The sequence below is a fragment of the Bombina bombina genome, chromosome 7 (genome assembly GCF_027579735.1).
Source record: "Bombina bombina isolate aBomBom1 chromosome 7, aBomBom1.pri, whole genome shotgun sequence".
NCBI lineage: Eukaryota > Metazoa > Chordata > Amphibia > Anura > Bombinatoridae > Bombina > Bombina bombina.
In genome coordinates, this window is record NC_069505.1 from 230,042,031 (window position 1) to 230,069,719 (window position 27,689).

The following is a 27,689-nucleotide window of genomic DNA, read 5'->3' on the forward strand; positions in this document are numbered from 1 at the left end:
TGCTGACTTCTTTCTTCGCTGTATCAAGCCGGATTTTCTGTTTCAAAGAGTAAGTTGCTACTTTGTTTGTCCTTTGCACACTGGATTATTTGTCATTTGAGTCTCCATCTATTTACAGCCAAATAGCAGGCTTCACATGAACACAGCATATCCTATTTTGGAGACACACGTTCCTGAAGCTGAACCACTGCAGCATATGGAGTGAGTATACTGCACCCATATTTATCTGGTAGCTATATACACCTCAAGCCCTTTTTTTCTCTTCATCATTAGAGAAAAAATCAGTTTACAGACCAGTGCCATCTATCTATCTACAAAATTATGTGTTTAACCCCATACAACATAGTTATATTCAAGCTATAGTCTAATAGTAAAATCAGCTAAAGCATTTATTTACTATTTTGCAAAACATATCTAACTTATTTAAAAATGAAAGCTAATAAAACATTAACATGACTTTATATAGTGAGATATTTGCTCTTAACTTTCATGATAAAAATGGCACAAAATAATGTACTTACCATTCGCACTTCCAACCACCGATTGGCAGCTGTAAGGAACAGAGAGGCTATATTGTTGGAATCTGTATGCTCGAGAAGTTTTTGCCTGAACCTGGATTCGTACCTTATGGAATAACAAATGGTAAGGAAAAGTAATAATTATCAACATAAATGTAACAATAAGTGAAAGAATGGTCCACATCCTAGCTTAAAGGGATATGAAACCCACCCCACATTTTTCTTTCAGGATTCAGAAAGAGCATGCAATTTTAAGCAACTTTCTAATTTACTCCTATTATCTTTTTTTCATCGTTCTCTTGGTATTTTTGTTTGAAAAGCAGGAATGTAAGTTTAGGAAACGGACCATTTTTGGTTCAGCACCCTGGGTAGTGATTGCTGATTTCTGACTAAATGTAGCTCCTAAGCTTACATTCTTGCTTTTTCAAATAAAGATAACAAGAGAACAAAGTAAAAATTGATAATAGGAGTAAAATAGAAAGTTGCTTAAAATTGATGCTCTATCTGAATTATAAAAAAATAAAAAAATGGGTTTCATATCCCTTTAACATAAAGAAATGATAGGATATTTACATAAATCTTACAATTATTGATGTAAGCTAAGTTCAACATAACTAGAAAGAAGAAGAAAATTATAGGGACATGAAACCCCAACATTTTCTTTCATGATTAAGTAAGAGCATGAGATTTTAAACAACTTTGTAATTTCCTTCTATTAGCAGTAATGTTTCTTTGTTCTCTTGTTCCCTTTTGTTGAAAACCAGTGACATAACCTTAGTAGCCGGCCCATTTCAGGAGCTCTATATGGCAGCAGTTTTGCAAGAATGTTATCCATTTTAAAGAGCACTAGATAGCAGCACTATTTCCTATCATGTAGTTCTCCAGATGATACCTAGGTATAACTTCAACAAAGAATATTATGGAAACAAAATAAATTTGATAATAGAAGTAAATTGGAAACTTTTTCCTTTAAATGGTATGTTTTGTCTGAATCAGAAAATAATTACATATCCCTTTAAGGATTAGAACAGGCGTAGGCATCTATAAAATGTATTATACCACTTAAGAAAGTGACCCCAGACATTACTAGGGGCCAGAAAAGTCTACACGTGTTTGGCCACTAGTGATGTCTGGGACCACTCTATTTATATTTTTAAGTGGTATCAATAAATTATACAAAATTTATTTTAGTGCATCCTCCCTACACCAACACAGGCTTTAGACAGAAATTACTAAAAAAAATGGTACCCCTATAAATCCATCAAACACCATATTTTTTTTAGGATTGCTTACATAACCTGGATTAGCGCTGAGGAATCTGTTGGCGCTCTACAAATAACCAATAATAATAGCATAACCTGGATCCCTCTACACTAATGCTTCTATATATTGCACACCAATGCCATCAGGTTTATCAAAATAAGTTGGATTACTCGATTGAAACAAAGGATGAGTCAAATTAATAAGACAAGGAACCAAAATGTAAATAAATATTTCAGAAGCTTTTTTTTATTACTGTTCATTTATCAAGTGCCAACATATTCCACAGTGCCATGACATCAGGGACAGTGATTACAGTATAATATTTGCAAAAACAAAAAAAACCTGAAAGATAAAACAGTAGCTATACCACCGATATACCACCGATACTCACTATGATCTACAGAAGGGTTCTTAAAACCTTTTGTTTCCCAAGACCCAGTGCAATGATACCACATACCTTTGTGACCCTATTTTTATGATTGGTCTTAAAATATCTGAAGTAATACACATCAAGATAGCTGCAATTTTTGGCAAAGTGGCTAACATTTGTGCATACTTTATTACACACACACACACTCACATACAACATTCCACACTTACATACAATACACACTCACACCACACACACTCTCATACAACACATACACACAATACACACTCATATAACACACACCACACACTCTCACACAACAAACACGCACCACTCACACTCTTATATAGCACACACCCTCATATAACACACACACACTCATACAACACACACACTCTAATATAACACACACCCTCATATAACACACATACACTCTCATACAACACACACACTCTCATACAACAAAAACACACTGTCCTATACCAAACACACTCTCATACAACACATACACACTCATACAACACATACACACTCTTCTACACCACACACTCACACCACACACACTCTCATACAACACACACACACACTCTCATACAACACATACACACTCTTGTACACCACACACTCACACCACACACACTCTCATAAAACACACACACACTCTTCTACATCACACACTCACACCACACACTCTCATACAACACACACACACACTCTCATACAACACATGCACACTCTTGTACACCACACACTCACACCACACACACTCTCATACAACACACACATACCACACACACTCGCATACAACACACACACACAACCCAGTAAACATGGTGTTGTGACCCAGTAATGCGCCCTGACCCATAATTTGAAGAACCCTGATCTACAGGACAGCCAGGCTTATGGGTTTACAAGATAAAGGAAGCACAAGATGAACAGTTGAGAAAAAGTGAAGGATCTGGGGATATAAATTAGAGAAAAAAGGTAAATTGTATGTTCCCCTGGATAAGTATATCCTGATGGCAATGCTTGAAACTGACAGCATAGGGAAAATCTTGTGGAGCAATATAGGTGCAGTTCTAGATACGGCCTGCTGACAGAGAGAGGAGGAAATAGGCAGGTCTTGGGCAGCCTAGAGCGGTAATATATACAAAGTCACTTCTATAGGAGGCTGCAGTGTTGTATGTTAGGGTCAAGAATTGAAATGCTATTCTTAAGGTTAAGGGATGCCCGTGAAGACTTTGATAAAGAGGTCTAGAGAGGTACAATAGATGAGGAGGGAATGTGAGTCTTCAGAAGCATTCATGATGGATTGTCAAAGATACAGACTGTAGGGGGACTAAAGAGGATATTGTTGCAATAGTTAATGCAAGATATGAAGAGAATTAGAATAAATCATAAATCTCAAATTTAAACATGCTTTGAAAGTGATTGTAAACTCTCCCCTTTATAAAATCAGATGCGGAATGTTAGTGATAATTTAGATAAAGTTTAATTCATCAGTTGTTATGAAGTTGAGCTATAACTTACTTTTTAATATAGATATGAAATTCTAATACCCCGCACTAAGCTGCCACGTACTTAAAAAGTCAATTTTTCTGTGAGCTAACGCTTTCAATTGTTATCCAATCAGTGCTTTAGCTACAACAAAAGTGCCAAATGGGGAGAGCGCTGATTGGACAACAATCCAAACCGTTAGCTCACAGAAAAAATTGACTTTTTAAGTAGGCAGCGAAGCGCTGGGTATTCAAATTTCTTATAAATATTAACCCCTTAAAGACCAGACCATTTTTCAATTTCTTACCCTTAAGGACCAGGGCTATTTTTACATTTCTGCAGTGTTTGTGTTTAGCTGTAATTTTCCTCTCACTTATTTACTGTACCTACTTATTTTATATACTGTTTTTCTCACCATTAAATGGACTTTCTAAAAATACCATTATTTTCATCATATCTTATAAGTTGCCATAAAAAAAATATAAAATATGATGAAAAAATGGAAAAAACACACTTTTGACCCCCAAAATCTGTTACACATCTACAACCACCAAAAAACACCCATGCTAAAAAGTTTCTAAATGTTGCCCTGAGTTTAGAAATACCAAATGTTAACATGTTCTATGCTTTTTTGCAAGTTATAGGGCAATAAATACAAGTAGCACTTTGCTATTGCCAAACCATTTTTTTCAAAATAAGCGATAGCTACATTGTAACACTGATATCTGTCAAGAATCCCTGAATATCCCTTGACATGTATATATATATTTTTAGTAGACATCCCAAAGTATTGATCTAGGCCCATTTTAGTATATTTCAGGCAACCATTTCACCGCCAAATCAAACCGATCAAATAAAAAGAAAATGTTAACCTTTTCATTAACTTTTCACTAACAAACACCTAGATTATGAGTTTTGCGTTAGAGGCTATATGGTGCTAACGAGCAGTTTTGTCTCACCGCTCACTTACCTACAGCGCTGGTATTACAGGTTTTCAGAAACCCGTCGTTAAAAGACAAGAAGTGAGTGTTGAGCAAAATTTTGCTCCTTAACACACTCCAATACCAGCGCTGCTTAAGTCAGCGGTGAGCTGGTGTAACATGCTTGTGCACGATTTCCCCATAGGAATCAACGGGGAGAGCCGGCTGAAAAAAAGCCTAACACCTGCAAAAAAGCAGCGTAAAACTCCCTAACGCAGCCCCATTGATTCCTTTTATTAACCCCTAATCTGCCACCCCAACATCGCCGCCACCTACATTATATTATTAACCCCTAATCTGCCACCTACATTATACTTATAAACCCCTAATCTGCTGACCCCAACATTGCCAACACCTACATTATACTTATTAACCCCTAATCTGCCGCTCTGGACACCGCCGCCACCTACATTATACTTATGAACCCCTAATCTGCTGCCCCCAACATCGCTGACACCTACATACTATTTATTAAACCCTAATCTGCCGCCCCCAATGTCGCCGCCACCTACCTACACTTATTAACCCCTAATCTGCCGCCCCCAACGTCGCTGCCACTATAATAAACATATTAACCCCTAAACCGCCACACTCCCGCCTCGCAAACATTAGTTAAATATTATTAACCCCTAATCTGCCGTCCCTAACATCTCCGCCACCTACCTACATTTATTAACCCATAATATGCCACCCCCAACGTCGCTGCCACTATATTAAAGTTATTAACCCCTAAACCTAAGTCTAACGCTAAACCTAACACCCCCTAACTTAAATATAATATAAATAAATCTAAATAAATATTACTATCATTAACTAAATTATTCCTATTTAAAACTAAATACTTACCTGTAAAATAAACCCTAAGCTAGCTACAATATAACTAATAGCTAACAGGCAAGTTTGTATTTATTTTAACTAGGTAGAATAGTTACTAAATAGTTATTAACTATTTAATAACTACCTAGCTAAAATAAATACAAATTTACCTGTAAAATAAAACCTAACCTAAGTTACACTAACACCTAACACTACACTATAATTAAATAAACTAAATTAAATACAATTACCTAAATTAAATTAAATTAGCTAAAGTACAAAAAAAACAACACTAAATTACAGAAAATAATAAACAAATTACAGAAATTTAAACTAATTACACCTAATCTAATAGCCCTATTAAAATAAAATAGCCCCCCAAAATAAAAAAAACCTAGCCTAAACTAAACTACCAATAGCCCTTAAAAGGGCCTTTTGCAGGGCATTGCCCCAAAGTATTCAGCTCTTTTACCTGTAAAAAAAATACAAACAACCCCCCCAACAGTAAAACCCACCAACCACACAACCAACCCCCCAAATAAAATACTAGCTAAAAAAAAACTAAGCTCCCTATTGCCCTGAAGAGGGCATTTAGATGGGCATTGCCCTTAATAGGGCAGTTAGCTCTTTAGCCGCCCAAACCCTAATCTAAAAAATAAAACCCACCCAATACATCCTTAAAAAAACCTAACACTAACCCCCTGGTGGACCACTTTGCCAGGCTTGGATGAAGACGTCTCCCGGTAAGTCGATCTTCAGGGGGTTAGTGTTAGGTTTTTTTAAAGGTGTATTGGGTGGGTTTTATTTTTTTAGATTAGGGTTTGGGCGGCAAAAGAGCCAACTGCCTTTTAAGGGCAATGCCCATCCAAATACCCTCTTCAGGGCAATGGGGAGCTAAGTTTTTTTTAGCTAGTATTTTATTTGGGGGGTTGGTTGTGTGGTTGGTGGGTTTTACTGTTGGGGGGTTGTTTGTATTTTTTTTTACAGGTAAAAGAGCTGATTACTTTGGGGCAATGCCCAGCAAAAGGCCCTTTTAAGGGCTATTGGTAGTTTAGTTTAGGCTAGGGTTTTTTTATTTTGGGGGGGACTTTTTTATTTTAATAGGGCTATTAGATTAGGTGTAATTAGTTTAAATTTCTGTAATTTGTTTATTATTGTCTGTAATTTAGTGGGGGTTTTTGTATTTTAGCTAATTTAATTTAGGTAATTGTATTTAATTTAGTTAATTTATTTAATTATAGTGTCGTTTTAGGTGTTAGTGTAACTTAGGTTAGGTTTTATTTTACAGGTACTTTTGTATTTATTTTAACTAGGTAATTAGTAAATAGTTAATAACTATTCTACCTAGTTAAAATAAATACACTTGCCTGTAAAATAAAAATAACTCATAAACTAGCTACAATGTAACTATTAGTTATATTGTAGCTATCTTAGGGTTTATTTTACAGGTAAGTATTAGGTAGTTTTAAATAGGAATAATTTAGTTAATGATAGGAATATTTATTTAGATTTATTTAAATTATATTTAAGTTAGTGGGTGTTAGGTTTAGGCTTAGACTTAGGTTTAGGGGTTAATAACTTTTATATAGTTGCAGCGACATTGGGGGCAGCAGATTAGGGGTTAATAAATGTTGGTAGGTGGCGGCGATGTTAGGGACGGCAGATTAGGGGTTAATACTATTTAACTAATGTTTGCGAGGCAGGAGTGCGACGGTTTAGTTGTTAATATGTTTATTATAGTAGCGGCGACGTTGGGGGCGGCAGATTAGGGGTTAATAAGTGTAGGTAGGTGGCAGCGACATTGGGGCGGCAGATTAGGGGTTAATAAATATAATGTAGGTGTCGGCGATGTTGGGGGACAGCAGATTAGGGGTTAATAAATATAATGTAGGTGGCGGCGGTGTCCGGAGCTGCAGATTAGGGGTTAAAAATTTCATTTTAGTATTTGCGATGCGGAAGGGCCTCGGTTTAGGGGTTAATAGGTAGTTTATGGGTGTTAGTGTACTTTTTAGCACTTTAGTTATGAGTTTTATGCTACGGCATTGTAGTTTAAAACTCATAACTACTGAGTTTTAAATGCTTTAGGACTCTTGACAGGGTAGGGTGTACCGCTCACTTTTTGGCCTCCCAGGACAGACTCATAATATCAGCGCTATGGAAGTCCCATAGAAAAAAGACTTTACAAAGTTTACCTAAGTCGTTTTTTGGTAAGGCCAAAGAAGTGTGCGGGCCCCTAAACCTTCAAGACTTATAATAGCAGCGGGCGTAAAAAAGCAGCGTTAGAACCTTTTAACGCTGCTTTTTTACCCTAACGCACAACTCGTAATCTAGCCAAAATTATTTCACAAACAAATTTTAGGTTTCTTACTGAAATTATTTACAAACAGTTTGTGCAATTATGGCACAAATGGTTGTAAATGCTTTTCTGGAATCCCCTTTGTTTAGAAATAGCAGATATTTATGGCTTTGGCATTACTTTTTGGTACTTAGAAGACTACTAAATGCCGCTGCTCACCACACTTGTATTATGTCCAGCAGTGAAGAGGTTAATTAGGTAGGGTACATCGCTGGTCCTTAAGGGCATAATGACCAGAGTCGTACAGGAAATGGCGCTGGTCGTTAAGTGGTTAAAAAGTAACTTATAGCGCATCTTCATTACAACTTATGAATTAAATCTAAAATATCACTAATATTCTGGATCTGGTTTTAAAAAGGGGCTAGTTTATTATAACTTTAATGCTGGAAGCCCAAAGACATGATGTACAAGAGTTTATGACCACAAAGACACAATTTGATGGGGAGATACTTTGTTTTAAATTGGCTTTAGCAGATGGTTAGATAGATCCCTCTCTACATATCTCAAAACAGAATGCACCTGTCATGGTTGATTATATATTTCCTACCTGTTCTGTATTACATTTTGCATATATTGTGTATTATTATTGTTTTTGAATTTTATTGAACCCTATTGTATCAATGCAATGTTTTGTTGACCCAGGACATACTTGAAAACGAGAGAAATCTCAATATATCATTCCTGGTAAAATATTTTATAAATAATAATATGTTATATCAGGTACCAACAAATCACTAGCAATATGGACTGTCTGTGCAACCCTCTGTCTTGCATTTAAGAGACATTAAAGTCATAATTAGACATTCATGACAGAACATACAGTTTTAAACAACTTTTCAATTAACTTCTACTATTTAATTTGCTTCCTTCTCTTGTTATCCTTTGCTGAAATATTTATCTAGGTAAGCTCAGTACCAGCAAAGAACCTAGGTTCTAACTGCTGATTGGTGGCTGCATATTTACAGATTGTAATTAGCTCACCCATGTGTTCAGTTAGAAACCAGTAGTGCATTGCTGCTCCTTCCAAAAGTGATACCAAGAGAATGAAGCAAATTAGATAATAGAAGTAAACTGGAACGTTGTTTAAAATTGTGTGTTCTACCTAAATCATGAAAACATTTTTGGGGGGTTTATGTCCCTTTAAGCAAATTACATCAAGCTCACACCAAAATCATTCTTTCAGTGGATTAACCAGTGACCCATAGGTCAAATAGATTGTAAGAACCAATTTAAATCACCCTGTTTTTTCTTGATAGTTATCTGCTTATACTTTTTTAAAGGGCCATAATACCCAAATGTTTAAACACTTTAAAGTGCTGCAGCATAGCTGTAAAAAGCTGACTAGAAAATATCTCCTGAACATCTCTATGTAAAAAAGAAAGATATTTTACCTCAAAAGTTCCTCAGTAGCCACCTCCCATTGTAAAGGATTTCTAAGCAGCCTTTTAGTGTGTCTGTCCTGGGACAGCTGAAAGGATGAGCCTCGTGAACTCTCAAATTATTTCACCAATCAGGTAAAGGAAGCTTACTATGAAATCTCATGAGAGTTAAGTCAAATCTCATGAGATCACAGTAAGAGGTCATGACCTCAGCACTGCTGATGCTGATTGGCTGCTGTTCATTTCTTCATTTTTTTTTTTTTTTACCTGCAGCTGGATAGTAACTGAAGTATAACTTTTTACACAGAACTTACTCTGCTGAGCTGAGGAGATTGTGAGGTAAAATATCTTCCTTTTTTACAAAGAGATGCTCAGGTGATATTTTCCTGTCAGCTTTTTACAGTTATACTGCATCAGTTTCAAGTGATTTAGCATATGAGTATTATGTCCCTTTAAGTAAACTAAACCAGGAAGCTATACAACAATTAATACAAGGCTGGGGATCCAGAGTATAACAATAGATAGAAATGTACCTGAAAGCTCGTATTGTAGTCAGTCCTTCTACGGTTTCTGAAAAATGGGACAGAAGTGGGAGTTGTGTACTGTCTTCCAGCTGCTGCAGGTCCCTGAAATAATATGTACAGCAATTATAACTCATTACTGACGCCTTTAAATCATCCTAGGCATCTAGAGAGGTAATGATGTCAGATAACAAGCATTATGTGAAACTCAGGAGCAATTATCTAAACAAGAACATAGAGAATAACCTAGATTACAAGATTTTGCGCTATAGAGGGTGCGAAACGAACGCGAAAAAAGTTGCGTTATTTCGCCATCCATATCGGTCCCATCACAAGTTTTTAAAAAGCCGCCTTGTGCATGCGATATGGTTGCGATGAGCTCCATACCGCACAAAATCCAAGGGCTGAGAATACGTGCTCGTGCACGCTTTCCCCATAGACATCAATGGGGAGAGCATGTTAAAAAAAAAGCTAACACCTGAAGTGCGGAATGGCAATCGCTGCAACGCAACCCCATTGATGTCTATGTGGAAAAAAAAGTTACGTTTAAACCTAAGACCCTAACATAAACCACAAATCTAAACACCCCTAATCTGCTGCCCCCGACATCACCGACACCTACATAAATTTATTAACCCCTAATCTGCCTCTCCCGACATCGCCGGCACCAAAATAAATTTATTAACCCCTAATGCTCCCAATATCGCTACCACTATAATAAAGCTACTATCCCCTATTCCTCCGCACCCCAACATTACCCACACTATAATAAAGATATTAACCCCTATTCTGCCGCTCCCCGACATCGCCGCCACTAAATAAAGTTATAAACCCCTAAAATATTATTTTTTGTAATTTAGTATTTTTTTTTTTATAATTGTAGATTTAATTTTTTTGTAGTAGTAGGTTTTTTAATGTGTAATTTTAATTTATTTAATTGATAGTTATTTTAATTTTAGTATAATAGTAATGTTAGTTTAATTTATAGTTTAAACTTAGGTTTTTTTAACTTACCAGGTAAGTTTTTATTTATTTTAAGATAGGGATCTTGTTATTTTAATTTAAAGTTAGGGGGTTGTTAGGTTTAGGGGTTAATAGTTTAATTTAGTTTTTTTTGCAATGGTGGGGGCCTGGCGGTTTAGGGGTTAATAGGTTTATTTAGAGGCGGTGATGTGGGCGGCCAGAGGTTTAGGGGTTAATAAATTTATTTAGTGGCCGCGATGTCGGGGAGCGGCGGAATAGGGGTTAATATCTTTATTATAGTGTGGGCGATGTTGGGGTGAGGGAGAATAGGGGTTAACTTTATTATAGTGGTGACAATGTCGGAAAGCGGTGGAATTGGAGTTAATACATTTTATTAGTGGTGGCAATGTCGGGAGCAGCAGGTTAAGGGTTAATAAGTTTAATATAGTGTTTGCAATGCAGGAGGGCCTCGGTTTAGGGGTGTTAGTGTACTTTGTAACAGTTTAGTTATGAGTTTTATGGTACAGCTTTGTGGCGCAAAACTCATAACTACTGGTCTCAGATTGCGGAACGGATTGTGTCAGTATAGGCTGTAACGCAAGCTTTTTAGCCTCACCACAAAACTTGTAAAGGCTGCGCTACGAAAATCCCATGCAAAAATTTCATTTTTTTGAGTGCGGGACTGACGTTGCGTTACAGGCTAAAATGCTTGCGGTACAGCTATACCGACAAGACTCGTAATGGCTGCGCTCCGGGTTTTTATGCTGAAATTACAATTTTTTAGCGTTAAAACCCGAACGCAAAACTTGTAATCTAGGTGATTATTTTTTTTACAAGAGCTATTCAAAAGTTTTCAAGAATGTTCAGGTTATTTGAAAACAATATATCTGTTTGTCTGTGTGTAAATACAGTAGATGTGTGTGTTTGTGTGTGTATCTATGTGTTTGTGTGTGTGCGTGCATGTGTATATATATATATATATATATTTATATATGAATGTGTGCATCTGTGTATTTATATATAGATATATATATACAGTATATATGTGTGTGTGCGCGTGCGTGAGTATATATATTTATATATGTGTGTGCGTTTATATATATATATATATATATATATATATATATATATATATATATATAAATATATATATGTTTGTGTATGTGAAAACTATTATTTTTCATTTAGATTAGAGGTGAGCAAATATTGGAAATACTGTACTATATAGAAGAAAACAATAACATATAAACAAATATCAAATGAACAATTTCAAGTGATTTGTTTCATTTAATTCGATTACATAATGGTCTGTTAACATTAGGCTGTACTGGGTAATATCACCCACTGATATACATATAAAGGATTATAACAATTGTATGGTTTATAAAGAACATCTCTTACCACGAGTACAGAAGGCTCTTTAGTGCACAGCCATGGATCGAACCAATCGAACAGCAGATGCTCTAATAGTCTAATTTAATGCCCAATTTCTCTTTATTAACCTTAGATGAATCAAAAGCTGAACTGGCCCTGCAGTCCAAACATAAATTATAATAGACCTAACAACCACCAAACCAAATCTATCCTACAAATTACAGTCTCATGCGTTCATCAAAGCTCCCAGCCATCATGAATTTTGCCTGATATTAATGGATTGTAGCTCATTTCCTCTGTCTCTGTTTCTTCCCTAAACCTATTTAACTTTAGGAAACTGAATAATTCCTAAACTAGACATGTGCGATTCGGTTCAGTTCGATTCAGAAATTCGGAAAATTCGGCAAATTCGGCAATTCGGATCGAACCGAATTTCCAAATTAAAATGTTGCTGAATTTTCCGAATCGAACCGAATCGAATCGATTCGTAAATTCGGATGGCCATTGGGATTACACTAGTATTATACAGTATGTTAGGTTAACACCTAATATACAGTATAATACTGGTCTAATCCCACCTAACACTTACCGAATTTCCAAACCGAATCGAACCGAATCCAGCCGAATTTCTTCGAATCCGAATGAATCCGAACCAAATTTGAAACGAAAAGATTCAAAATTTTCTGAATTCGAATCGATCCAAATCGAACTTCGAAAAATTCCGAATCGATCCGGACCGAACCGAATTTTTTCGCCATGCACATGTCTATCCTAAACCCTACCCAGAAACGCCAACCTCTGCCAAAACACACAGCAACACAACCAAAGATACCCAACTATGCCAAGGAACGGCCCTGCCTAAGGCATCTCCAGGCTCCTCCCCCAGCTGCCAGGCTTTCCCATGAGCCATCTGTTGCTGGCAGATTAGCTGTCAGTTTGGGGGGTGGGAGTGGAGTATATCTATTTATTTCTACCATAGTACTAAATTAATGGCCGAGACAAACTTACTGCTGTGACTATTGCTATTTTAAGCGTTGAAAAATTCCTCACTGGTTTGGACACACATTCAAAGTGGAGAGGTCAACAACCTGATAAAACATTTAGTTTTGAGCCATATGTTAGAGAAACCTAATATAGAACAAAATCCTGATATACTGTTTTGATCTCAGAATTAACATTGCTGAACTGTGCTGGCCCTATAGTTGGAAGAGGAGAATTGAATATAATAATAATAGCAAATTGTAGCTAAAATAAAAAAAATAAAAAGACAACCTGAAACTATGGGAATAATGGTTCCTGGAATACCTACATACAGCAGAAAAGGCTGTAAAAGTAATTGCTTGTGTTGAATAAAAATAGAAATAATAATGGGCGCCCAAACTTGTGGGAAGCTAAGGACTAATGTGGGAGAGAATGATCAAACAGAGACTGCTTTTTCCTGTGAAGGGTGATAGCGACCAAACAAGTCAATGTAACAAATGACTATAATGCATGGTCCCTCAGCCGGGTACAAGCATACTCTAATGGGAAATTTCAATCTGCTGAACTTTAACCTTTGGGATAACTGACTATCGGCTAGATTTGGAGTTTTGTCGGTAACGACCCGAAAAACTAACGCCGGCTTTTTTCTGGCCGCACCATAAAAATAACTCTGGTATTGAGAGTCTACATAAAGGCTGCGTTAGGCTCCAAAAAAGGAGCGTAGAGCATTTTTAACGCAGCTTCAACTCTCAATACCAGAGTTGCTTACGCAAGCGGCCAGCCTAAAAAACGTGCTCGTGCACGATTCCCCCATAGGAAACAATGGAGCTGTTTGAGCTGAAAAAAAACACCTGCAAAAAAGCCGCGTTCAGCTCCTAACGCAGCCCCATTGTTTGCTATGCGGTAACCCTTCCTACGTCTGCACCTAACACTCTAACATGTACCCCGAGTCTAAACACCCCTAACCTTACACTTATTAACCCCTAATCTGCTCCGTAAACCACCGCTACTTACATTATCCCTATGTACCCCTAATCTGCTGCCCTAACATCGCCGACCCCTATATTATATTTATTAACCCCTAATCTGCCCCCCACAACGTCGCCTCCACCTGCCTACACTTATTAACCCCTAATCTGCCGACCGGACCTGAGCGCTACTATAATAAAGTTATTAACCCCTAATCCGCCTCACTAACCCTATAATAAATAGTATTAACCCCTAATCTGCCCTCCCTAACATCGCCGACACCTAACTTCAATTATTAACCCCTAATCTGCCGACTAAAGCTCACCGCTATTCTAATAAATGTATTAACACCTAAAGCTTAGTCTAACCCTAACACTAACACCCCCCGAAGTTAAATATAATTTACATCTAACGAAATTAATTAACTCTTATTAAATAAATTATTCCTATTTAAAGATAAATACTTACCTGTAAAATAAATCTTAATATAGCTACAATATAAATTATAATTATATTATAGCTATTTTAGGATTTATATTTATTTTACAGGTAACTTTGTATTTATTTTAACCAGGTACAATAGCTATTAAATAGTTAAGAACTATTTAATAGCTAAAATAGTTAAAATAATTACAAATTTACCTGTAAAATAAATCCTAACCTAAGTTACAATTAAACCTAACACTACACTATCAATAAATTAATTAACTAAACTACCTACAATTACCTACAATTAACCTAACACTACACTATCAATAAATTAATTAAATACAATTCCTACAAATAAATACAATTAAATAAACTAGCTAAAGTACAAAAAATAAAAAAGAACTAAGTTACAAAAAATAAAAAAATATTTACAAACATAAGAAAAATATTACAACAATTTTAAACTAATTACACCTACTCTAAGCCCCCTAATAAAATAACAAAGCCCCCCAAAATAAAAAAATGCCCTACCCTATTCTAAATTACAAAAGTTCAAAGCTCTTTTACCTTACCAGCCCTGAACAGGGCCCTTTGCGGGGCATGCCCCAAAGAATTCAGCTCTTTTGCCTGTAAAAAAAAACATACAATACCCCCCCCGCAACATTACAACCCACCACCCACATACCCCTAATTTAACCCAAACCCCCCTTAAATAAACCTAACACTAAGCCCCTGAAGATCTTCCTACCTTATCTTCACCCTGCCAGGTTCACCGATCCGTCCTGAAGAGCTCCTCCGATGTCCTGATCCAAGCCCAAGCGGGGGGCTGAAGAGGTCCATGATCCTCCATGATCGGAACAGCCAATAGAATGCGAGTTCAATCTGATTGGCTGATTCCATCAGCCAATCAGAATATTCCTACCTTAATTCCGATTGGCTGATAGAATCCTATCAGCCAATCGGAATTCGAGGGACGCCATCTTGGATGACGTCCCTTAAAGGAACCGTCATTCGGCTAGTAGGCGTCGGGAGAAGAGGATGTTCCGCGTCGGAGGTCTGCAAGATGGATCCGGAAGAAAGAAGATTGAAGATGCCGTTGATAGAAGACTTCATCCGGATCATGGACCTCTTCAGCTCCCGCTTGGATGAAGACTTCAGCCGGATCATGGACCTCTTCAGCTCCCGCTTGGATGAAGACTTCAGCCGGATCATGGACCTCTTCAGCCCCCCGCTTGGGCTTGGATCAGGACATCGGAGGAGCTCTTCAGGACGGATCGGTGAACCTGGCAGGGTGAAGATAAGGTAGGAAGATCTTCAGGGGCTTAGTGTTAGGTTTATTTAAGGGGGGTTTGGGTTAGATTAGGGGTATGTGGGTGGTGGGTTGTAATGTTGGGGGGGGTATTGTATGTTTTTTTTACAGGCAAAAGAGCTGAATTCTTTGGGGCATGCCCCGCAAAGGGCCCTGTTCAGGGCTGGTAAGGTAAAAGAGCTTTGAACTTTTGTAATTTAGAATAGGGTAGGGCATTTTTTTTATTTTGGGGGGCTTTGTTATTTTATTAGGGGGCTTAGAGTAGGTGTAATTAGTTTAAAATTGTTGTAATATTTTTCTTATGTTTGTAAATATTTTTTTATTTTTTGTAACTTAGTTCTTTTTTATTTTTTGTACTTTAGCTAGTTTATTTAATTGTATTTATTTGTAGGAATTGTATTTAATTAATTTATTGATAGTGTAGTGTTAGGTTAATTGTAGGTAATTGTAGGTAGTTTATTTAATTAATTTATTGATAGTGTAGTGTTAGGTTTAATTGTAACTTAGGTTAGGATTTATTATACAGGTAAATTTGTAATTATTTTAACTATTTTAGCTATTAAATAGTTCTTAACTATTTAATAGCTATTGTACCTGGTTAAAATAAATACAAAGTTACCTGTAAAATAAATATAAATCCTAAAATAGCTATAATATAATTATAATTTATATTGTAGCTATATTAGGATTTATTTTACAGGTAAGTATTTATCTTTAAATAGGAATAATTTATTTAATAAGAGTTAATTCATTTCGTTAGATGTAAATTATATTTAACTTAGGGGGGTGTTAGTGTTAGGGTTAGACTTAGCTTTAGGGGTTAATACATTTATTAGAATAGCGGTGAGCTCCGGTCGGCAGATTAGGGGTTAATAAGTGTAGGCAGGTGGAGGCGACGTTGTGGGGGGCAGATTAGGGGTTAATAAATATAATACAGGGGTCGGCGGTGTTAGGGGCAGCAGATTAGGGGTACATAAGGATAACGTAGGTGGCGGCGCTTTGCGGTCGGCAGATTAGGGGTTAATTATTGTAGGTAGCTGGCTGCGACGTTGTGGGGGGCAGATTAGGGGTTAATAAATATAATATAGGGGTCGGCGGTGTTAGGGGCAGCAGATTAGGGGTACATAAGGATAACGTAGGTGGCGGCGCTTTGCGGTCGGCAGATTAGGGGTTAATAATTGTAGGTAGGTGGAGGTGACGTTGTGGGGGGCAGATTAGGGGTTAATAAATATAATACAGGGGTCGGCGGTGTTAGGGGCAGCAGATTAGGGGTACATAAGGATAACGTAGGTGGGGGTCGGCAGATTAGGGGTTAAAAATTTTTATTTGAGTGTCGGCGATGTGGGGGGACCTCGGTTTAGGGGTACATAGGTAGTTTATGGGTGTTAGTGTACTTTAGAGTACAGTAGTTAAGAGCTTTATAAACCGGCGTTATCCCAGAAAGCTCTTAACTACTGACTTTTTTCCTGCGGCTGGAGTTTTGTCGTTTGATGTCTAACGCTCACTTCAGAAACGACTCTAAATATCGGAGTTAGAAAGATCCCATTGAAAAGATAGGATACGCAATTTACGTAAGGGGATCTGCGGTATGGAAAAGTCGCGGATGAAAAGTGAGCGTTAGACCCTATTTTGAGTGACTCCAAATACCGGCGGTAGCCTAAAACCAGTGTTAGGAGCCTCTAACGCTGGTTTTCACGGCTAACGCCAAACTCCAAATCTAGGCCTATGTTTGGGTGGAATTGTAGTGGGTGGAGAGTTTAGAGGATTATATGATTATATACATATATACAGTATTTATGTGTTAATATGTATAGATACACATATTAACATACCTGTAAATATAAATGTATATAGTCATATACATATATATTTACTGAGAACACACAGTTCCCATAGACCACAATATAAAGGCACTTTTCAGTGCGTTTTTTTTCTAACACCCGACTCCCGCCAACTTTACCCCCAAAATACTGCATAGTGCAGTTATTTTATTAAAAAATAAAGATTCTGCTATCTTACGGAGTTTTGCGTTATGAGCTGTGCGGTGCTAACGAGCAGTTTTTTCTCACCGCTCACTTACCTACAGCGCTGGTATTACTGGTTTTTACAAACCCGGCGTTAAAAGACAAAAAGTGAGCGTAGAACAAAATTGAGCTCCACACTGCACTCCAATACCAGCGCTGCTTAAGTCAGCGGTGAGCTGGTTGTACGTGCTCATGCACGATTTCCCCATAGACATCAAAGGGGAGAGCTGGCTGAGAAAAAGTCTAACACCTGCAAAAAAGCAGCGTAAAACTCAGTAATGCAGCCCCATTGATTCCTATGGGGAAACACATTTTATGTTTACACCTAACACCCTAACATGAACCCCGAGTCTAAACACCCCTAATCTTACACTTATTAACCCCTAATCTGCCGTCCCCGACATTGCCAACACCTACATTATACTTATTAACCCCTAATCTGCCGCTCCAGACATCGCCGCCACCTACATTATATTTATTAACCCCTAATCTGCTGCCCGAACATCGCCGACACCTATATTATATTTATTAACCCCTAATTTCCCTCTCCCAATGTCGCTGCAACCTACCTACATTTATTAACCCCTAACCTGCTGCCCCGTCGCCGCCAATATTCTAAATTTATTAATCCCTAAACCTAAGTTACACTAACACCTAACACTACACTACAATTAAATAAATTCCCTACATTAAATGCAATTAAATAAATTAAATTAGCTAAATCACAAAAAACAAACAAACACTAAATTAAAGAAAATAAAAAACAAATTAGAAGATCTTTAAACTAATTACACCTAATCTAATAGCCATATCAAAATAAAAAAGCCCCCCAAAATAAAAAAAAACCCTAGCCTAAACTAAACTACCAATAGCCCTTAAAAGGGCCTTTTGCGGGGCATTGCTCCAAAAATTCAGCTCTTTTACCTGTAAAAAAAAATACAAACAACCCCCCAACAGTAAAAACCACCACCCACACAACCAACCCCCCAAATAAAATCCTAACTAAAAAAACCTAAGCTCCCCATTACCCTGAAAAGGGCATTTGGATGGGCATTGCCCTTAAAAGGGCATTTAGCTCTATTGCAGCCCAAAGCCCTAACCTAAAAAATAAATCCACCCAATACACCCTTAAAAAATCCTAACACTAACCCCCGAAGATTCACTTACCGGGAGAAGTCTTCATCCAAGCGTCAAGATGTCCTCAATGAAGCTGGCAGAAGTGGTCCTCCAGATGGGCAGAAGTCTTCATCCAGACGGCATCTTCTATCTTCATCCTTCCGACATGGAGCGGCTCCATCTTCAAGACATCCGGCGCGGAGCATCCTCTGCAAACGACGTCTTCTTCGGAATGAATATCTCTTTAAGTGACATCATCCAAGATGGCGTCCCTTAGATTCCGATTGGCTGATAGAATTCTATCAGCCAATTGGAATTAGGGTTGAAAAAAACCTATTGGCTGATGCAATCAGCCAATAGGATTGAGCTGGCATTCTATTTGCTGTTCCAATCAGACAATAGAATGCAAGCTCAATCCTATTGGCTGATTGCATCAGCCAATAGGATTTTTTCTACCTTAATTCTGATTGGCTGATAGAATTCTATCAGCCAATCGGAATCTAAGGGACGACGTCTTGAATGACGTCACTTAAAGAGATATTCATTCCAAAGAAGACGTCGTTTGAAGAGGATGCTCCACGCCAGATGTCTTGAAGATGGAGCCACTCCACGTCAGAAGGATGAGGATAGAAGATGGAGTCTGGATGAAGACTTCTGCCTGTCTGGAGGACCACTTCTGCCGGCTTCGTTGAGGACATCTTGCCGCTTGGATGAAGACTTCTACCGTTAAGTGATTCATCGGGGGTTAGTGTTAGGATTTTTTAAGGGTGTATTGGGTGGGTTTATTTTTTAGGTTAGGGCTTTGGGCTGCAATAAAGCTAAATGCCCTTTTAAGGGCAATGCCCATCCAAATGCCCTTTTCAGGGCAATGGGGAGCTTAGGCTTGGTTGGTTGTGTGGGTGGTGGTTTTTACTGTTGGGGGTTGTTTGTATTTTTTTTTACAGGTAAAAGAGCTGATTTCTTTGGGGCAATGCCCCGCAAAATGCCCTTTTAAGGGCTATTGGTAGTTTAGTTTAGGCTAGGTTTTTTTTTATTTTGGGGGGCTTTTTTATTTTGATAGGGCTATTAGATTAGGTGTAATTAGTTTAAAGATATTGTAATTTGTTTTTTATTTTCTGTAATTTAGTGTGGGGGGGGGGTTGTGTGATTTAGCTAATTTAAAGTAATTTATTTAATTGTATTTAATGTAGGGAATTGATTTAATGGTAGTGTAGTGTTAGGTGTTAGTGTAACTTAGGTCAGGTTTTATTTTACAGGTAAATTTGTATTTATTTTAGCTAGGTATTTATTAAATATTTAATAACTATTTAGTAACTTTTCTACCTAGTTAAAATAAATACAAACTTGCCTGTAAAATAAAAATAAACCATAAGATAGCTACAATGTAACTATTAGTTATATTGTAGCTAGCTTAGGGTTTATTTTATAGGTAAGTATTTAGTTTTAAATAGGAATAATTTAGTTAATGATAGTAAGTTTTAATTAGATTTATTTAAATTATATATAAGTTAGGGGGTGTTAGGGTTAGGGTTAGACTTAGGTTTAAAGGGTTAATACATTTAGAAAAGTGGCAGCGACGTTGGGGACGACAGATTAGGGGTTAATAAAAGTAGGTAGGTGGCGGCGATGTTGGGGGCAGCAGATTAGGGGTTAATAAATATAATGTAGGTTGAGGCGATGTCCTTAGCGGAAGGTTAGGGGTTAATAAGTATAATGTAGGTGGTGGCGATGTTAGGGGCGGCAGATTAGGGGTTAATAATATTTAACTAGTGTTTGCAAGGCGGGAGTGCAGTGGTTTAGGGGTTAATATGTTTACTCTAGTGGCGGCGATGTCTGGAGCGGCAGATTATGGGTTGAAATTTTTATTTTAGTGTTTGTGATGTGGGAGGGCCTCGGTTTAGGGGTTAATAGTTAGTTTATGGGTGTTAGTGTACTTTTTAGCACTTTAGTTATGAGTTTTATGCTACAGCTTTGTAGTGTAAAACTCATGATTACTGACTTTAGAATGCGTTAGGAATCTTGTCGGTATAGGCTGTACCATTCACTTTTTGGCCTCCCAGGATAAACTCATAATACCAGCACTATGGAAGTCCGATAGAAAAAAGGGTTTATGAACTCTACGTAAGTCGGTTTGCGGTAAGGCCAAAAAAGTGTGCGGTACACCTATACCTGCAAGACTCGTAATACCAGCGGTAGTGAAAAAGCAGCGTTAGGACCTGTTAACGCTGCTTTTTCAGCTTACCGCAAAATTCGTAATCTAGCCGTTTATTTTTTAATGTAATACACTACACTGTATTTTGGGGTCATTTGATCTGATCTCTGGTTTATTTTACAAGCTCTAATTGCTACCACAAGATAACCAGCCTCTTGTAATTGCTAAATAATTACTGCGTGTCCGCAAATGGGCAAATTTGCCAGTTTGCGGGAGTGGGATAATTTTGCCCTAAATAAATGCTAAAGAGGATGAAACATTAAAAGAAAAGATTAGTCTGAGAATAACATGTAGATGTATTTTTTTTAAGTTTCATTAGTTGTTAAAATTTTAACAAAAGAAGTATAAAGTTTTAGTGTCTATAAAACAATGGGAGCTGCCATGTTGTAACTTAGGTTACCTTCTCTACAGTGGTCAGTTAGGAACAGTTATAAATAGGTCACTAGAGTGTGCAGCCAATGGCTATGTGGGATATAAAAGTGTTCTGCACTTCCATTTCTAACAGGAACTGAAAAAGCTCACAATATAAGAATGGAATTACAGGAAAAGGGGCAACATAAATAATGTTTTTTTAATATATATACAATTTATCAGTATATATTACTTTACTTTAAAGAAAAAGATCTATGGGCTCAGTGATATTCTGTTATAATGATGTGGAAAAAGGTACTATGGAAAAAAGTAATATTGTTACAGGAACCTGAGGTTTTAATAAGCTTAAATTAAATGATCTACACATATTCTGCCCTGGCCTTTGTATACATCAGGCACCTAATTAACGCGCTGAAGGTCTCTGGAACACCAGCTGTTTAAATACGCGTGCGACCTGCTGACCAAACTGACATTTTTGCAATAATTTTAACACCAGTGTTAATTATGAAAAAAAATATGTTCTCTAGGTTACAACAAAGGAACTTACACCCTCAGTAATGAAAAATTCCAGCTGTTACAGCCTCTTTATCCTCTCCATTCACTCTAATATCACTAATCCCTGTTTTAGTCTATGGAGGCTAATCACTAAGGGCCAGATTATGAGTGAAATGCAAAACATTTGCGAGCAAGCAATAAGGGGTTTATTGTGGGTGTTTATGTTATTTGGGGAGTTGAAAGTAAACGCGATCACTTTTTTATGCTAGAATGAATAGCGCATCCTCAGTGCTGTGGCTAGCTGTCTTGTCAAACAAAAAAGTTGCACAAAACACATCAAAAAAACATTACAAAGTACAGTTACACACATAATAACACTATCTAATAAATATACATTACACAGTACAGTTACACACATAACACCATCTAAAAAATATACATTACACAGTACAGTTACACTCATGACAACACTATCTAATAAATATATATTACACAGTACAGTTACACACATATTAATACTGTCTAATAAATATACCTTACACAGTACAGTTACACACATAACACTATCTAATAAAAATACCTTACACAGTACAGTTACACACATAATAACACCATCTAAAAAATATACATTACACAGTACAGTTACACACATAACACCATCTAATAAATATACATTACACAGTACAGTTACACACATAATAACACTATCTAATAAATATACCTTACACAGTACAGTTACACAAATAATAACACCATCTAAAAAATATACATTACACAGTACAGTTACACTCATAACAACACTATCTAATAAATATATATTACACAGTACAGTTACACACATATTAATACTGTCTAATAAATATACATTACACAGTACAGTTACACACATAACACTATCTAATAAAAATACCTTACACAGTACAGTTACACACATAATAACACCATCTAAACAATATACATTACACAGTACAGTTACATACATAACAACACTATCTAATAAATATATATTACACAGTACAGTTACATACATATTAATACTGTCTAATAAATATACATTACACAGTACAGTTACACGCATAACACCATCTAATAAATATACATTACATAGTACAGTTACACACATAATAACACTATCTAATAAATATACATTACACAGTACAGCTACACACATAATAACACTATCTAATAACAATACATTACACAGTACAGTTACACACATATTCTGAAAGCTCCTAAGATTATACCTGTACAATTAGAGCCAGATGCATTCACACATACTTCACACATCACTAATGAGGCACTTGATGATTTAAAACAGAGTTTATGGGCCACTGGATTTAATGATCCAGGTTTCATTTCATGCACACCATATAAAGCCACTCTCAAACCAAATGCTAAACCTGTATGCATTAAGCAGTACCCTTTGTCAAAAAGAAAAGGAACAGGGAATAGCTCTTGTAATTAAGGATCTATTATATAAGGGAGTTATTAGACGTACACTGACACCATACAATACACCTATCAATCCTGTTCCTAAACCTGGAGGTACAGAATACAGATTTACACAAGACTTGTGAGCAGTAAATGCTCTGGTGCAGCCACTTGCACCGATAGTGCCAGATGTTAATGCTATTTTAACAGCCATCCCAAGTACTGCAACTTGCTTTACAGCCATTGATCTCTGCAGTGCATTCTTTAGCATCCCTGTGCATCCCGACACTCAACCGTTGTTTGGTTTCACGTATTTAGGGGATCAATATACGTGGAATTGTTTACCGATGGGCTTTATCTATTCCCCCACCGCATACTCAGCTATAGTTCGTAAGACCCTAGAATCCTGGACACCTCTGGAGGTTCCACCTTGATACAGTATGTGGATGATTTGCTGTTGTGCAGTGTTGATGAACAGACTTGTAAAACTGACTCTCTCCATTTGCTTCAGCACTTAGGAGATGCAGGACACAAAGTGACTTTGAGAAAAATGCAATTTTGTCTTCCACAAGTAACATACCTGGGTTTTATTCTTTCAGCAGGCAAGAGACTGTTATCCCCTGAAAGAGTTAAGGCTCTCATGGTTCTTCCTCGACCACAAACAAAGACTGCTATGTTATCATTTCTGGTTATGGTTACTTACTGTAAGCAATGGATACCAGACTGTTCATATTATGATCATATTTTACGCTCAGTTACAGGTCAGCATGAACCAGAACAAATCCAATGGACACAGGCTCTTGATGAGGCCTACAGAACCCTCAAGCAGGCTCTCTGTTCTGCTCCAGCCCTAGGTTTACCGAACTATAACCTACCATTTCACCTGTATTACAAAGAAGGGGGAGGTACAGCAGCAGGGGTCCTTGCTCAGGAACACGGTAATGGGTACAGAGCGGTAGCTTTTTTTTCCAAATTGTTGCCAACGGTGGTACAGGGTATGCCAGCATGCTTAAGAGCTACAGCAGCATGCGCTATGATGGTGGAGGCGGCACAAACATTGGTACTGTTACATTCTTTGATAGTGCATACATCACATCAAGTCTTGCAAGTGTTAAATAATCTCACTACACAACATATGACTGCACAGAGAAGGTCAGGCTATGAAACAATTCTCACATCTACTGCAAATCTCACTATCAAATACATTGCACCCACAGGAGGCCCAGCACCTTTTTTACATGCATTGATTGCTAATGGTCCTTTGGAACACACTGATGACCACAATTGCATAGACACAGTACACACAGAGACATCACCGCGTCTTGACTTGCAAACAACCCCACTAGAGGAGGGAGAATTTGTTTTTGTTGATGGGTCATGTTCTAAACCTGCTGATAGTGTTTATCTTACAGGCTTTGCCGTGGTACAGTTGCCTAACACAGTGATTGCTGCTGGTTCTCTGCCTTTTGTGTCAGCTCAGGCAGCTGAACTGGTAGCCCTAGCTCAGGCATGTAGAGCATTTGCGATGAAAGATGTGACCATTTACACTGACTCAAGGTATGCGTTTGGAGTTGTGCATGATTTTGGAGTGATTCAGCAAAACAGAGGTTTTGTTGCAGCTGATGGTAAGAGTATCTCACATTCTACACTAGTACAGGAACTCTTGGATGCAATTAAATTACCACATAAGCTAGCAATTGTTAAATGTAAAGGCCACAGTACTGACTCCACTGACATTAGATTTGGCAATGATTTTGCAGACACAATAGCTAGGGAAGCTGCACTTCAAGGTCCACCACACCCTGACTATCTCAGCACTAATACACAAGAACAGTTACATATGGTAATGATTCCTGCACTAGCATCTGATGTGGATGTGGCGCACCTACAGTTTGGCGCAACTGAAACTGATTTACAGACTTGGATGTCTGCTGGTCTGACCAAAGGCCAAGATGGCCTGTGGTCAAACGAGAAGGGGAGAGTGGGGATACCACAAATAGCTGCACCTTTGTTTATTAGTCATTTTCATGGTTTTGGCCACATAAGTAAACAACAGACCAAGAATCTGATGATATCCAAATATGTCATTAAAAATTTGTTGCACATGATTGATAGACAACTGGATAGATGTCTAACTTGTGCCAGAAATAATCCTGGAGGCCTTGTACATGGTAAACTTGAGCATTTACCGCCCCCTGATGGTCCTATGCAGGTATTGCAAATTGATTTTACACACATGCCCACTGCTCGAGATAGATACAAGTATCTTTTAGTCATTGTTGATCAATTCAGTAAGTGGGTTGAGGCTTTTCCGACCACTAGAGAAAATGCACGTACTGTAGCAAAGATATTGTGCAAAGAAATTATTCCTCGTTTTGGGTGTCCATTACAGATAAACAGTGACAAAAGTACTCCTTTTACTTCACAGATTACGCAAATGGTTTGTACTATGTTATCCATTGACTGGAAATTTCATATTCCTTATCACCCACAGTCATCAGGGCAAGTAGAACGCATGAATAGAACCATTAAAGATAAGTTCAGGAAGGGAACTGGTGGTACATTTACTAATTGGCTTGAACATTTACCTGCAGTTTTGGCAGAAATCAGAATGACCCCTAGCGCCACTACGGGTTATTCACCTTTTGAAATTTTGATGGGCAGACCTTTTCCAACCCCATGATGTAAACAGAAAGGTTCTCCTGTGGTAAGGGGAGATATAAATGTTGTAAGGGAAGAATATGTGACTAATTTGACTGAAACATTGAATGGCATCTATGGTGATGTTTCTTCTACTCTCCCTCAACCCACAGGTACCCCGACACACCCGTTCAAGCCTGGAGATACTGTCTTGGTGAAACAGCTCCACAAGAATAAGTCGTTGGATCCTCCTTTTGGCCTTCCAACTACAGTGATCGCTGTGACGAGAACCTCACGGAGGAAGCTCCAGTATGGATCCACGCAAACCGGATCAAGAAAGCCCCAGACGACGTCAACCCTGGCCACTCCATGATTCCATCGAGTATCAAGTAGTGTGGTACCTCCTGACAGGAGTGTTCCTGGTGCCTGTTGGTATCATCCTGGACCTGATCTTCAATCCTGGTGCGCCCCTGCACAAACTCAAGCCATTCCCTAGTCCTGGTGCACCCCGGCACAATGATAATAAAAGTGTAATTGACAATGTCACTAATCCTTTATCCATCCCTCTCTCTCATGATACCAGAGAGTTGCATAAGTCGGCGTGGGAAACTGACAATGCTTTTGTTAAAGCTGCCACAAACTTATACAAAGTGACTAATCAGACTGCTTCTTGTTGGGTCTGTGGCTATGTGCCTCATGGGGGGAAATGGGGTTATCCTTTTGATTAAATGATAAACTGCGTACACGTAGAGCTTCTAGTTTTACAGTTAAGACTAGCAATGCCAAGATAGCTACTGCATCCTGGTTTCCTACTGCATCCTGGTTTCCTACTGCAGCTGTCATGCGATTATATTATAAGCGATTATATTATAAGAATACACCATGATCTTGATACTTTGCATGAGATTCAATAACAGATACGTAAACAGCAAACAGGTCTCTTTGATGGTATAGATTGGACCTTTGGTCTGGGTTCCTGGCAAGGAGCCCTTGGTATGAAAATTTTAATGTGTTTTGCATTTCTTCTTTTTCTTGCTTTCGTTTTCATATATAAGCTTACTGTGTGTCTGATTAATAAGCTTACCAGTACTCATGCTAACCCTCACCATTCTTTTTTTCACAATGTCACCGCTCAGCCATCTCGCTATAAAGTTCTTTATATTCGTTAAGTTGTTTTAGTTGTTATGTTATTCTGTTAGAATAAAAGGATGGTATGTTAAGGGTTAATGTGAACCTGACTAGAGCCATCTTGTTCTTCGCATCCATCTTGTAATGATTAAACTTTATTATAATGGGTTATTCTGTAGTAAGAAATATAGGCTTGTTATTTTACTCTGCTAAGCCAGCTAACCTTGTAGATGTCCCTGGTACTATGCCCAGGAGGGTATAATCTCAATAAGATGGTCAAAAGGCCTTGTTGTTCTCGCAGATGCATTTATTATTATGGCTATATAAGATTGTTTAGAGCTAGTAACTTTCCAGAATAACACTGTGTATAACTGTGTAAAATGACGCAGTCATAACGTGTCACCAAGTTAACTCTATCTGCTGTTACTGAAGTCTATAAGACATGCCTTGTATCTTTCAATAAAGGAGAATAGCTTTAGATCATTGCTGCGTGGTCTGAGTCTGTTCTAAGGATATCATTATCAGATAATCTACATCTGCTCCAGG

The 27,689-nt window shown here is 37.7% G+C and overlaps 2 protein-coding genes across 9 annotated transcripts in view; one reads left to right on the forward strand and one right to left on the reverse strand.

The window, feature by feature from the left end:
• Window positions 1-27,689, reverse strand: part of ABCC8 (ATP binding cassette subfamily C member 8) — a 594,664-nt gene that overhangs the window by 59,749 nt on the left and 507,226 nt on the right. For all 5 annotated transcript variants that reach the window (XM_053720647.1, XM_053720648.1, XM_053720646.1 and 2 more), the window contains 2 exons: window positions 9,713-9,805; window positions 522-624 (listed from right to left, as the gene is read on the reverse strand). In XM_053720647.1, coding sequence (XP_053576622.1) covers window positions 522-624; window positions 9,713-9,805 — 196 coding nt within the window. The remainder of the gene's footprint in view (window positions 1-521; window positions 625-9,712; window positions 9,806-27,689) is intronic.
• On the forward strand, window positions 249-27,626 carry LOC128666190 (uncharacterized). Of its 4 annotated transcripts, XR_008403215.1 has the most exons (3): window positions 20,139-25,877; window positions 25,970-26,082; window positions 26,189-27,626. XR_008403215.1 is itself a non-coding variant. In XM_053720651.1 (2 exons), exons 1-2 carry the CDS (start codon window positions 588-590, stop codon window positions 26,056-26,058), a joined length of 1,983 nt encoding a protein of 660 aa, XP_053576626.1. In that variant the 5' UTR covers window positions 249-587; the 3' UTR covers window positions 26,059-27,626. The 4 variants fall into 4 exon arrangements, 3 of the variants coding, with proteins under 3 accessions (XP_053576626.1, XP_053576624.1, XP_053576627.1); XM_053720651.1 differs by adding an exon at window positions 249-642 and having other exon boundaries at window positions 24,131-27,626; XM_053720649.1 differs by having other exon boundaries at window positions 20,139-26,082.

What these genes read in the sequence shown, in the direction of transcription:
- LOC128666190 (XM_053720649.1), top strand. Translation starts at nt 23,926, where the DNA reads ATGCAATTTTGTCTTCCACAAGTAACATACCTGGGTTTTATTCTTTCA.